At 57.1% G+C, this 12,090-nt stretch overlaps 5 protein-coding genes across 5 annotated transcripts; 4 read left to right on the top strand and 1 right to left on the bottom strand.

Annotated features, from left to right (window-relative positions):
* The first annotated feature begins 108 nt into the window (after positions 1–108).
* Positions 109–1,905, top strand: TRAVEDRAFT_147688 (ERG4/ERG24 ergosterol biosynthesis protein). The gene is made up of 7 exons (XM_008039696.1): positions 109–477; positions 527–741; positions 796–1,005; positions 1,057–1,297; positions 1,353–1,434; positions 1,489–1,623; positions 1,675–1,905. Exons 1-7 carry the CDS (start codon positions 120–122, stop codon positions 1,739–1,741), a joined length of 1,308 nt encoding a protein of 435 aa, XP_008037887.1. The 5' UTR covers positions 109–119; the 3' UTR covers positions 1,742–1,905.
* A 259-nt stretch (positions 1,906–2,164) lies between these two features.
* TRAVEDRAFT_147690 (uncharacterized protein) lies at positions 2,165–3,100 on the top strand (the record flags this gene model as incomplete). Its single annotated transcript, XM_008039697.1, has 2 exons — positions 2,165–2,250; positions 2,315–3,100. 2 exons carry the CDS (start codon positions 2,168–2,170, stop codon positions 3,009–3,011), a joined length of 780 nt encoding a protein of 259 aa, XP_008037888.1. The 3' UTR covers positions 3,012–3,100.
* Positions 3,101–3,699: 599 nt separating this feature from the next.
* TRAVEDRAFT_71619 (uncharacterized protein) lies at positions 3,700–4,931 on the top strand (the record flags this gene model as incomplete). The annotated part of the gene is made up of 5 exons (XM_008039698.1): positions 3,700–3,886; positions 3,952–4,136; positions 4,189–4,282; positions 4,351–4,679; positions 4,734–4,931. 5 exons carry the CDS (start codon positions 3,700–3,702, stop codon positions 4,929–4,931), a joined length of 993 nt encoding a protein of 330 aa, XP_008037889.1.
* A 1,183-nt stretch (positions 4,932–6,114) lies between these two features.
* Positions 6,115–8,002, top strand: TRAVEDRAFT_147693 (uncharacterized protein). Its single transcript, XM_008039699.1, has 9 exons — positions 6,115–6,270; positions 6,332–6,373; positions 6,437–6,493; positions 6,549–6,600; positions 6,655–6,698; positions 6,752–6,806; positions 6,862–6,951; positions 7,061–7,470; positions 7,527–8,002. The coding sequence occupies exons 1-9, from the start codon at positions 6,126–6,128 to the stop codon at positions 7,922–7,924; spliced, it is 1,293 nt and encodes a 430-aa protein (XP_008037890.1). The 5' UTR covers positions 6,115–6,125; the 3' UTR covers positions 7,925–8,002.
* Positions 8,003–8,245: 243 nt separating this feature from the next.
* On the bottom strand, positions 8,246–9,340 carry TRAVEDRAFT_167078 (N-terminal nucleophile aminohydrolase; the record flags this gene model as incomplete). The annotated part of the gene is made up of 2 exons (XM_008039700.1): positions 8,246–9,062; positions 9,129–9,340. 2 exons carry the CDS (start codon positions 9,338–9,340, stop codon positions 8,246–8,248), a joined length of 1,029 nt encoding a protein of 342 aa, XP_008037891.1.
* Positions 9,341–12,090: the final 2,750 nt, after the last annotated feature.

The following is a 12,090-nucleotide window of genomic DNA, read 5'->3' on the forward strand; positions in this document are numbered from 1 at the left end:
TGGCGCACGTGGCAATAAATGAATCGGACCACTGTACACGGGCGCCTGGTCGACGCGTCGCGACATGATCCTCGCGCGCGGCTTCGACGCGTTCTCACGTCCCTCTTCCTCCTTCCACCATGTCCCCCTCCGCCGTCTCCAAGACGTCGTCCGAGGTGAATCCCCGGACGACGCACTATGAGTTCCTGGGTCCTCCTGGCGCATTTGCCATCAGCTTTGGCGTGCCGTTCATGACATATGCCCTCTACTTCGGCTGCTCCGAGCACACCGGTGGCTGCCCGCCCCCTGTCGACACTGCGCTCATTCTCGACTCGCTCTCCAGTCTCGAGTGGTGGAAGGGTCTCTGGGACACCCAGGCGACGCTCTTCTACCTTGGCTGGTATGCGTTCATCGTCGCGTCGTGGGCAGTGCTCCCCGGTGACTGGGTTGAGGGAGTTACTCTGCGCACCGGCGGGAAAAAGAAGTACAAGATCAACGGTATGCACACCCGCGTATTCTATGAAACCCCCGTCTCATGACTCGGCAGCATTCTCCACCTTCCTTCTGACTGCGGGCATCACCGCGGGCATCATCTATCGCTACGGTCCTCAGCCACTGACCTTCATCTATGAGAAGTGGGTTGGTCTCACCACCGCCGCCATCCTCATGTCGATCGTACAAGGTCTTGGCTGCTATCTGGCGTCGTTCCGTGAGGGAGCTATCCTCGCGCTCGGTGGTAACAGCGGCAACCCCATCTACGATGTAAGCTCCCGTCATAGCACCCCGTAAACCCGGTGACCAACAGTTTACTCCCAGTTCTATATTGGTCGCGAGTTGAACCCGTCCATTGGCTCGTTTGACCTGAAAACCTTCAATGAGCTCCGCCCGGGACTCATCTTGTGGGTGCTGATTGACGTCGGTTTGGCGTGCGAGCAAGCGGTGCGCCGCGGAGGAAGCATCACGGACTCGATGTGGCTCGTCCTTGCTTTCCAGGGGTGGTACGTTGTTGACGCTCTCTACAACGAGGTATGTACATGGCCGTTCTCGATGCTGTCAACCATACTTACACTCAATTAGCCCGCCATCTTCACCACGATGGACATCACCACGGACGGGTTCGGCTTCATGCTTGCAGTTGGAGACCTTGCCTGGGTTCCCTTCGTCTACTCTCTCCAAGCTCGTTACCTCGTCTTCAACCAGGTCGAGCTCGGCCCTGTGAACACGGCTCTTGTGATTGCTGTTAACCTGGCTGGCTACTATATCTTCCGCTCATCGAACGGCGAGAAGAACGACTTCCGGAATGGACGCAACCCCAAGAGTGAGTCGAAAGATTATGGGTTCTATACGTGTACTAACGCACATATGCGCCACAGACCTCCAGTACATGCAGACCGAGCGCGGCACCAAGCTCCTCACCTCCGGCTGGTGGGGCAGGTCCCGTCACCCGAACTACATGTACGCTTCTTCTGGCGTTGCGGTGACATCTGAAAACTGACCGTCCCGTTATAGGGGCGACTTGTTGATGGCCTTCGCGTGGTCTCTCCCGACAGGGTTCAACACCCCAATCACCTACTTCTACGTCATCTACTTCGCGGTGCTTCTCATTCACCGTGAAAGACGAGATGACGAGGCGTGCGAGAAGAAGTATGTCGTGCCGGCATCCATGTCTAACCTATATTGACCTCCTTATTTCAGGTATGGCAAGGACTGGAAGAAGTACAAGACCCTCGTGCCTTGGCGCATTGTCCCGTACGTGTACTAAGGGCCCAGCGGTTGTGTGGAACGGAGCGAATATCATGGACTTCTCGGACTTTGTTAGTGGTATGGATCTGTGCTTGAGTTCAGTTCCGGTCTGTGTCGTAAAACCGCGGTGCTCGTCGCGCTGTATGAACAACGCACATAATAATGCAACGCCAGCGTTCCGCCTGAAATCAATCGCTAGGATAATGACGTCCTTGCTGCACCCCCATTATAGACGCCGCCCGCACCCATGTGGATACAGTCCGATACACCATCGGACACCGATATTGCGGATCTGTCAGCAGGGAAGCTGAAGCTGACTCGATGAGGCGCAGTCTACGACCCGCTGACAGTGACAACTTTCCTGCAGACACAAAGGCTGTCCTGTCACCAAGTGTTTCCCTTCACTTGCGTTCTGCATTGCCATCCCGAAACCACAATCACACCAATGACAGAACCTATCATTTTCTATGACATCCCTAGCAAGGATTCGCCCTCGAAGGCATGGTCGCCGAACACCTGGAAGACAAGGTATTGACTGCCTAGATAACAGCACGCATGTACAGTCGAACTGACCTGTCCGCCCACGCCCCAGATTCTGCCTAAACGTAAAGGGCATCCCATACAAGACCGTCTGGGTCGAGAACCCGGACATTGCGGCCCTCATTCGAAAGATCGGCGCGCTCCCGACCGACGTGAACGACGACGGCACTCCATACTACTCCCTGCCCGCGATCTACGACCCGAACACGAAGACCGCGCTCGCGGACTCCGCCGCCATCGTGCGCTATCTCGATCGCACGTACCCGGACACGTACTGCCTCGTCCCTGCGCACACGGACGCGCTGCACGCCGCGTTCGGGCGCGGGTACGGCTCGCTGCTCACGCTGAGCCCGATCATCGTCCCGCAGACGGTGCACCTCCTCCCGCCGCGCAGCGCGGAGTACTTCCGCACCACCCGCGAGGTGTACTATGAGAAGAAATTGGAGGAGGTCTCGCCGCCCGGGAGCGCGAAGCGCGCGGAGTTATGGGCCGGCGTGGAGAAGGCGTTTGCGACGTATACGAAGTGGCTCGCGGCGGGCGGGGAGGAGCAGCGATTCTTCCTGGGCGAGAACATTGGGTACGCGGATGTGACGATCGCGAGCATCTTGATGTGGATGCGCGTCGTGTTTGGGGAGGAGAGCAAGGAGTGGAAGGAGGTGACGGCTTGGGATGGGGGGCGTTGGGCGAGGCATGCGGACTTCTTTAAGAAGTTCGAGGCTGTGGATGTGGGTGAGGCTGCTGAGATCTGAACTGTGTATCCCATGTATGTACTGGCATCGTAGGATTGTCGCAGTACTAGTGTTGTATTCCTTGTTGATAACTGAGATTTTGAACCTACAATGTTACTACTTACAACAACTCTCTGGATAGCTGATGATGGCACGGTATCAACCATACATCACACCTACGCTCACCTCGTGGTGAATTCTGTGGACCGCCACAACGCGTTGAGAGCCAGAGCCTGAACCAGAGGACCTCGACTCGCCTCAGGAGGGAGACGGTGTACCAAATATTTCAACTCCGACACTTGCAAGTACTTTGCTATTACGCCTCGGACCTCGGAGCCCTCTCCTTCTCTCATAACATTTACTGCTGCAACGCCGCATACAAGAAGCTCGTTGAAAGCTTCCATTGTATCACGATGAGTATCTTTCGGCAGGTCGCTATACAAGGATCACTGTTTCAGCATGCCAAACGTTATCATAGATACTAACATATCTTATGCACAGGACCTATCATAGCAAAGATTTTGACAGACGCGATGCAGCGCATACGTACCACTACTCCTGCAGCTTCTCTCGTAATCTGTCATGCAGAAGCGCCATGCTATTCATTTTACCAGCTTTAGTATGGCGCACACTCAAAACTGCATATCCATCTGAACGTTAAGGCCTCAACCAATTTGTAGCCCGCCCGCCCCCTGCGACTCCGCGACTCATGGCTACGTTTGACTTGGTCCTTGCCCGTGGCGATTCCGAGGACACCCTTCTTCTGGAGCGATATTTTCTTGCTGGAGACCTCATCATCGGCATAGGATACGGCAAGTGTCTCGTTTGCATTGTGTCAGAAATTGACTCATGTCGACCATGGCAGGATTACAACTCGTCCTTTGGTTCCTATGCACGTCATATTTGTGGCGGAAACGCAATCGAGGATGGATGTCAACCCTCCTCTTGGTTTATCTTGCAGTCCTCTTGGGAACCGAGACCATATTCGTCGTCGCGGAGGGCCTCAATATCCAGCACATTTACGTCGACAGTCGGAATTTTCCTGGAGGGCCGTGGCAGTACCATCTGTCTTCCCAGACATCCGCAGCGAACGTCACCTTCAATGCGAGCATCTTCGTATTGACGTTCCTCGGAGATCTTCTTGTCGTAAGTTTTCGCTCCATCTGCGCATCTCCATCAACTCACGCCTGGTGCATAGCTTTGGCGCTGCTGGGTTGTCTGGTCCGCCTTCGACACCGGGATCGCAGTCATCGCTGTCACTCTCCCGGCGCTGATATTGTCGGGATCTTTTGGTGTGTGTCTCCTTCCAGCAAATTTCTTTGCTCCCGTCAGTTTCTGATCAAACAACGGCCGGTCAAAGTCCTCGGCGCTATATGGACTTTGCAGTCTAGCCATCCCGAGCTGGCCATCTACCGCTCGGTGCCGCTGGAATTCGGCACGGCCTACTACGCTGTTTCACTCGCGTTGAACGTCATTCTCACGGCCCTCATCACCGGACGTCTCCTTGCGTATCGCCGTGCGCATATGGCGCTTCTCCCCGAGGACCATGCGCGGCAGTATCTGTCACTTGTAGCGATTGTGGTCGAGTCGGCGGCAATCCACACTGCGTTCGCCGTTGCGTTTGTGACCTCATATGGTCTTAATGCCCCGGCGAATGTACTGCTCATGGGGTTTGCGTCTGCTGCACAGGTGCGTTGATTCACAGTTGAGGAAGGACTTCTATTTGCTGACGTATAGGTTCAGCAAGTCGCGAGCTACCTGATCATCTACCGGGTAGCAGATGGCAAGGCCTGGTCCAAAGACACGCCGCGTCTCGAAACGATCAGCTCACTCAAGTTCGCTTCGCATGAAGAGGAACCGCTGCCACATTCCAGCACTCCGGACGCACCTCTCAGCCCGATGGATCCAGAAAACCAGAGCGAGGATGGCGCTGGCGGTTGACTCTAGCAGACATTCGGTCGTTCCTCTCATGATAGGCAGAGGTATGCACGTTATGCTCGCATAACTAAATGACATCTTCAAGTTGTCGCTATTCATCCCATGGCCATAGACCGATCATACCGGTTCCGATTTTTGCGGGTGTTCACTTCCCATGACATAGACAATCTGTCCCACTACGGATGGGTTCGCACATCGGCGTGTCGCCACGTTGGGCTCGGATCACATAGGTGGTAGGAAATACTGCGCCGGCGTACGTAACAAATGTCAACTTGTGAGCTCTCTGGCACGGTCGGCCATCAAGCAATGACCCGCCCTAAGGCTCAGGTTAACTGTAAGTCTCGACCCTCCCGACAGCAGCAGGAGTATTACCTCTGGCACTTGCCTCGCAGCTGAGTGTAGGGAGGCGTTACAGTATTCTGATGTGTGGCGCGTCAGTGTCGCAGCGACGAGCTGGGTGCCTGAAAGCGCGGATATGTTGATCGAGGCCAACAGCACCGCCACGCTCTCATACATTCCCGTTCCCCCGGCGCAGCCCTTGCGGTGAGCCTAAGTTTGGCTCCTTACAACTTCCAACCAAGTACAGCAAAGTTCGCGCTCTCGTTCAGTACTCAGTCCTCGCACAATACGCTCACCGGACAACAGTTGGATATATTATGCGACAACGACGTCTCTGGAGCATAGCCGCGCCGCAAATTACGCCAGCGGCGGCCATGCGACGGACTGGGGTCAATGTGATCGCGATCTGCTCTCGTCTTGATCGGACTCCCGCCATTTAGCCGACACGTTCGCCAAGGAGGCCGCCACGGCATCGTTGCAGGAAAGGTAAGTGCGCCTAGAACACGCGGAAAAATGCTGACCGACAACCCATTTCGTAGCTGAGACGGCCAATAACTCATCGGTACCGCCCATCACATCTCTTGAGGTCTTCCCTTTCGCCGCCATTACTCGCACGACTCGCCCATTCCCTGCCTGAGAGCGTGTATACGCTCGTCAATCCCCTTTGGTCGTCAGGGCCGCTCAGCAACTAAGGGACCCACTGCTAGCTCCGACATCTCGGACACTGTAGCCTGGGCCGTGGCAGGTCCATCTCGCCTGGTGGCTCATTGACACTGCTAGCCCATCCTTCGTCCGTCTCTCCCACTATCTCTTCTCGGAACCAACATATACCTTCCTGGGCTTGGGTGTGAGCTCTCCATGGTCCGATTATCTTACTTGCTGTCCCACGCTATCGTCGGGTCCTCTCTCTGGTTCGCTGTGGCTGGCGTTCGAGCTGCGGGGAACACGACGTGCGCGAGCGGGCAGCTGGACTGGTACACGAATGTAGTGGGAGAGACACCTTGTGAGTACTGCCTGTTCTTCACGCGACGCGTCAGCTCACAGCTCTGGATGACGACGCGTAGGCGCCACCTACCAGCGACTCAGACAAATATGCAATCCCGATTGTAAGTCTCGGTCTTATACTCAGCCATGAATTTTGTCATTTACCCTCTCTTTGTCTCTCGAAGACCAGGTTGGGCAGTTCCGATCGCTCACGCCCGGGGACAACTGCGATGATCAACTTTGTACGTTGACATTCATACCTTCCTCGCTCGCACGAGCAGGCTGACCGTTCGATAGCCTCATGTTGTTGTAACTCCGTGTCATGGGCGCTGAGTATGTTATGCATGAAGTACGTCTGCACCTCTTTCTGCGCTGAGCATCTGATATAACACCTGTCCGTTAGCTGCCAATACGACACTGCTAGCGGAGATGTTGGCATCGATGCCGGTTCGTCGTTTGACTTCCCCTTCTCCACTGTTTATCTGACAAAGGGTTTGCAGGGACCGGCGGATACGGGTTGTATGCGGGGACATGCGGAAAGCCGCTGAACAAGACGTATGGGCCTATCTCTTTTCCACGCATCTATGTAGTTGTCTCATCCGGATCCAAGGCTTCCGACCGATATCCAGACTGCAGTCTGCAATAAGGAGATCAAGCTCGACAGGAACCTCTACTCTTTATTTTGGGACACAGGCGCATGGTGAGTTTATTCCATATCATGCAGTGCTATTGGTGACTGACCATTGTGAACAGGTTCTAGTGAGTATTCTTGTATACGAAGGTATATTCTTCTTGACCTTCTCTTGTAGCATATACACGAAACAGACGATGTCGAAGGATTTCGCCGCGACGAACAACAACACCTTCACGCACTGTAACTCCACGCTCAAGGCGTCAGCAGCTGCCAGCTCCTCCGCGTCCGCGTCTCAGACCTCGCTGTCCCCAACTTCCTCCTCATCAGGGTCGCCTGATACCACTGCCAGTGGCTCCGCAGCGGGAGGCAAGTCTGTAGCCCCCATCATCGGAGGCGCGGTCGGAGGAGCTCTCGTCGCCATGGCCTTGGCTGCTCTGGGGGTGTTCTTCTACCGCAGGAGTCGCCGGCGACGAGGCCCAACGCCGCTCGACCTCAGTAAAGAATACACTCCGTCAGGCGGCTTCGTAGATGATCCCTCAATGGGTGTCGTCACCCCGTTCTCCGCGGCATCAGTGCAGCAGAGCAGTACGTGCAACCCTTTCCGCCGCCGCCGCACCCTGCTGACGCTGACGTCCCCGTAGATTCCGGGTACGGAGGAGGGCAGGCGCTGTCGGAGGAGTTCGCGCTGCTCCCACGAGGATACACGAGCCCCCACGGCGGGGAGAAGGCCGGGCCCTGGGACAGCTCGCACTCGCTCGCCAGCGACGCCGGGGAGCGGCACGAGGACGGGGGCCCGGTCCCTGCGCTCCAACGCTCCGTGTCGGGGAGGCTGCCGCCTGCGTACCGCCAGTCGTGGGATGCGTCGGACGCGGGCACGTCGCCCGTGGACGCGCCGGAATACGCGCCCCCCGCGCCGTCGGAAGGGAGGAGTGGGAGCGTTAGCACGGGGACGGGGACGGGCAGTGGGGTGGCCGGGGCGTCGCGGGCGCCGCTGCACCTGCATGGGGACGTTAAGAGGCCGCTGCCGCCGCCGTCATAGCGTTGGTCAAGGACTGCCTGCGAGTCGCACGTCACGGACATATGGATACCCCAGTCTTAGCTCTCTCGCATGGTGTTCTTAGGTACTTCTTGTTGCATTCGCTCGTTTGGAACGCTCACGTCTGTCATGTTAGTACACGTACGACCCTGCGCGTAGCAACGCCAGGTCATTAATTTATGGTACACTGATGATTCTAGATGATCGACACGCTTGTCCCGCGCGGCGATATGCACAGTGCTCACGGTGCTGCCCGTGAATTCATCAAAATCTACATAGCAGAGGTACGTGGATCCCGCATCGCAACACCTATCCTACACCCGACTAGAACTGCACCTCTACCGGTCCGCGCCTAATCACCATATCGCGCCCAACCATGACACACTGGTTCTTCGGGATCAGCTCCCAGTGCTCCTCCTTATAAGTCGTCGGCTCGCTCGCGACGATGACATGGTCCCCGTGCTCCTCCTCCGCCCTGAAGTTCCCCGCGCCGTTGTCCGCTCCAGCGACGTCCGGGTGCCCCGGGAACTTCGTGTTCAGCGCGACGCCCGCGCGCGTCGACAGGTACAGCGACGGCGGGTGCTCCGCCGCGTGGTTCCGGAAGCGGATCGCGAGCAGCTGCTCCCCGTCCGTCACCGCGATGTTCAGGCTCGACGCGTCGGGGGCCTTGCCTGCGCGCGCCATCGCATCGCGCTGCAGGCCGAGCACGGTGCTGATCGCGCGCTCGAGGCAGCGCTTGAGCTCGTCGAGCGGGTGCGCGGCGTCCCACGCGTGCGGCCCGCGGCCCTCCTCGAGGTACGTGAAGAAGAGCGCGGCGAGGAGCTCGGAGTCGGTCGTGCCCTTGACGAGGTCGTGCGCCCCGTCCGACAGGGCCAGGGCCATCGCGCGCTTGATTTCTGGGAAGTGCGCGACGACGCCGTTGTGCATGAACGCGTGCCGGCCGAAGGTGAAAGGGTGGTTGTTGTAGGTCGTGATCGCGGTCGCGCCGGACGCGGCGCGGATGTGCGCGAAGACGGCGTGCGCGGCGGTGCCCGCGCAGAGGGATTGGAAGACGGGGTCGGTTTGGGGCTGCCGGAGGATCTTGTAGGAGACGGGGCGCGGGCCTTGGCAGGCGCGGAAGTCCGAACGCGCGTTGGTGTACCTGCATGTGGGGCGGGGTGAGTAGGTGCTAGTTGGTGAGTGGGGGGAGGGTTGGGGTGGGGCTCACCAGACGAGGCCGAGGCCGTCGAGGTTGTAGGGACTGTTGCGGAGGCTCATCTCCTTCTTCGTGGACTTGTGGTCGGCATCGGGCTCGTAGTGGAAGAGGTAGGGCAGGAAGCGGTCGTGCACCTGCTTCGCGATCGCGTGGTCGGGCAGGATGAGCACGTCCTCAAGCAGGCACGGCTCGGTCGTCGAAAGGTACGCAAACCACCTGCACATCTTGGCTTGCTGGTCTGTGACTGCTTTGCGCGAGATCGCAAGGTATGGCGACAGTACTTAGGACGTTGTGCAGCCACTGAAGTACTGACGTCTAGGTCGCCGTCTTTAGAGGCTCCATGTTGCCTCGTGGGCGGGGCTCCACACCGCTCATGATGCACGAAACGTGGGCGACTGTGGGGCGTAGGCCATGCAGCGCTGAAATGCTCTCTGCTCGACGTTATCTGCTCGAGCAGATACTGCGATTCGATGTTCAGGCACGGCGATATGCTTTGTATCCTGCGATGGGTCACCGGTCCCGGGTCACATTGCCCCAAAGTTCAGCGCGCGAGCGTTCTCCGTTCATCTGCGAGGGACGAGCGTTGATGCGAACGCGCGTTGGTCCAGAATAACTCGCGCCATCGTGGATGTGGACGCTCGAGGCCAGGGCGCGTTCGCAGGAGCAAACTCTGCTATGAATCGAAGGCGAAGAGAGATACAGAATGGGTGGGTGGCGGCTCGAGCAAAATAGCTTGCCGCATGCGATGATAGAAGGTTTATTTACCAGCATCGAGATCGCAGCTGGGGAGCAATGTCAATATGACACTAGAGTATCGGCTGCCTAGACGTGAACGAACAAACGGCCTCATTCAAAGCATCCATATACCCTTCGAGGAAGATATTGTTGAGTCGACCACCGGAGCGTGGCGATTGGCGGAAGGCGGTAGCATCTGTCTTCTTCACTTTCCGTGTGCCGTTCTCAGACGGGTCATTATAGGGAAGCTGATTGTGCACATGCTACAGAGCTATAGTTAGAATCGCGACATCCAAGGGACCCGCGGCAGCGCTTCAAAACTCAACAAGGGTTGGCTTTTCAGAATCAGAATGCGCACCGCATACCTATTGACCTAACCTGTATGAAATATATGCTAGCGACCTTCAATGCTCCAAGCAATGAAAGAGATATGGATGGCAACTCATCTCTTACCTGAGAACTTCTGAGCTGCTACGGTTCTGTCGACGATGTTTGAGTGACGTTCCCAACACGGGAGACAATCGGATGAGGAGCTGCCAGTACCGCATGAATAAGGATAACGGCTTGTCGCATACTGATCGTAACATGTCCGGGTGGCAAGTTTAGTGTCTTCTCGAGATCTATGAAGTACTCACAAACGTCAAGGAAGCACTGCATATACAAATAAACTGAGACGTGCATCACATCCGGAGGTAACAAACTGCCACCAGGATCGCGATCGCAATATCCCACTAAAGCATCAACTGCCTAGGGGCTGGTCGGCCGTCGCAAAGAATGACGTCGCACCATCGAGATTTGTTTGAGGAAATAGTAGAGAACATCCCCGATTGGGAAGGGCGCTTATAGTCTGGACTTAGCGTTTTTTGCGCGAAGAGGGCCCGCCATTCGTGTTCCCTCCCCTCCCTCGCTCCGCTCGGGGGGTCCCCCAAGCCGGGAACACTCAGGCGGGTACACTAAAGCCTCGTTCGCGTGTTATTCCAGACCGGCTCCCTCTTGGGGGGAGAGGAGGTTGGAGGCGTCTAACCCCGGCAAAACCCGAACCCTAATCCCGAACCCTAATCCGAACCCTAATCCGAACCTTAACGGCTTCTTTTGCGACGTCATTCTTTGCGACGGCATGACAGCCCTGCCTAGGACAAATGACAAATGACGAACATACAGGTTCGAAGCGCTCGCGTACCGGCGAGCATCTTGTTGACCAGTAGAACGCGTTCTGCGCGGCGGAAGGGAAGGCGACAGCGTTGGTCCTTAACAGCTTCTGTGGATCGTTGCCATGCATGTCGAGATATAGGGCGCACTTGGCTGACGAGCTGTTTCTATCGTGCGGTCAGTGACCGCTGGACACGTTATTTTGTAAGGAAGCGGGTATAATCCCGATAGAAGTGAGATTACTCCTGGGCAGGGAGGCCTCGAAGACAGGGGCGGCGGCGGTGATGGAGAACCTGATTGAATTCCGATGAATTTGAATGAATACATACAAGCTCTCAGGGGGGCTTACCTCAAGAACTGATGGGCGGTTATGCCTGAATTGAGGCACGCCGTTGAATACGCTGCCTAACAGATTGGAGGGGAATCGTGCTTGTGGCGTGACGCGGGTATAGTGCCAGTGCACGCCGGACAGGCTGCGGTCCACAAGTCTTCCAGCGGCAAATAACAGGCTCCCATCGATCCGTCAGAGCGTGGCGGAATGTTGGAGGCGGAGTAAGGCCGTGGGTTTGAGATGAACGGTTCTAAGTTTGCGAAGCTGGCAACATGAGGCCGCGGTAGATGCACGGCGGAGCAAAAGGGCGTGAGTCTGGGCCACACGGAGTGCCGATGTCCGCAGTGTTCAGAGAGCGTTGGTCGTCGTGCGGGTAGCTGCCAAGTCTCGGGTGTTGAGTATTTGAGTACACAGAAAAGCCCAGGCAGGTCCACGAGGAGTCGCAGCTGGACGAATGGTGGGAGACGCCGGGACGCGGCTGCCGGAGACGAAGCGATGGGCGTCTACGGCGGCTGTGTCTTTCGGAAAGGAAATACGGTCACCATGGTTGCACGCCCGGCGTGGCGAGAAAACGCCTCCGCTCATGTCCGTCCGTCAAAGTCCGCCGTTGGTGCGGCATACGTGCGGGGGTGAATAACACGTCGCTGAGGGCGCAGAACGCGTCGAGGAGAGGGGAATGGAGGAGGGCGTCGGGCGGGAGGGGGAATGATGATCAGGGCGTTTGTAGTGATGGGGGCCAAATAAGGCCAACTTGAGCTG

The sequence above is a fragment of the Trametes versicolor genome (genome assembly GCF_000271585.1).
Source record: "Trametes versicolor FP-101664 SS1 unplaced genomic scaffold TRAVEscaffold_5, whole genome shotgun sequence".
In the NCBI taxonomy this organism is placed as follows: domain Eukaryota; kingdom Fungi; phylum Basidiomycota; class Agaricomycetes; order Polyporales; family Polyporaceae; genus Trametes; species Trametes versicolor.

Bases quoted from the DNA above. Each gene is read 5' to 3' on its own strand.
- TRAVEDRAFT_147688 (XM_008039696.1), top strand. From the start codon at position 120: ATGTCCCCCTCCGCCGTCTCCAAGACGTCGTCCGAGGTGAATCCCCGG. The intron at 478-526 runs GTATGCACACCC...ATGACTCGGCAG, and splicing joins AAAGAAGTACAAGATCAACG to CATTCTCCACCTTCCTTCTG. The intron at 742-795 runs GTAAGCTCCCGT...GTTTACTCCCAG, and splicing joins GCGGCAACCCCATCTACGAT to TTCTATATTGGTCGCGAGTT.
- TRAVEDRAFT_147693 (XM_008039699.1), top strand. From the start codon at position 6,126: ATGGTCCGATTATCTTACTTGCTGTCCCACGCTATCGTCGGGTCCTCT. The intron at 6,807-6,861 runs GTATGGGCCTAT...TCCGGATCCAAG, and splicing joins GGAAAGCCGCTGAACAAGAC to GCTTCCGACCGATATCCAGA. The intron at 7,471-7,526 runs GTACGTGCAACC...ACGTCCCCGTAG, and splicing joins GGCATCAGTGCAGCAGAGCA to ATTCCGGGTACGGAGGAGGG.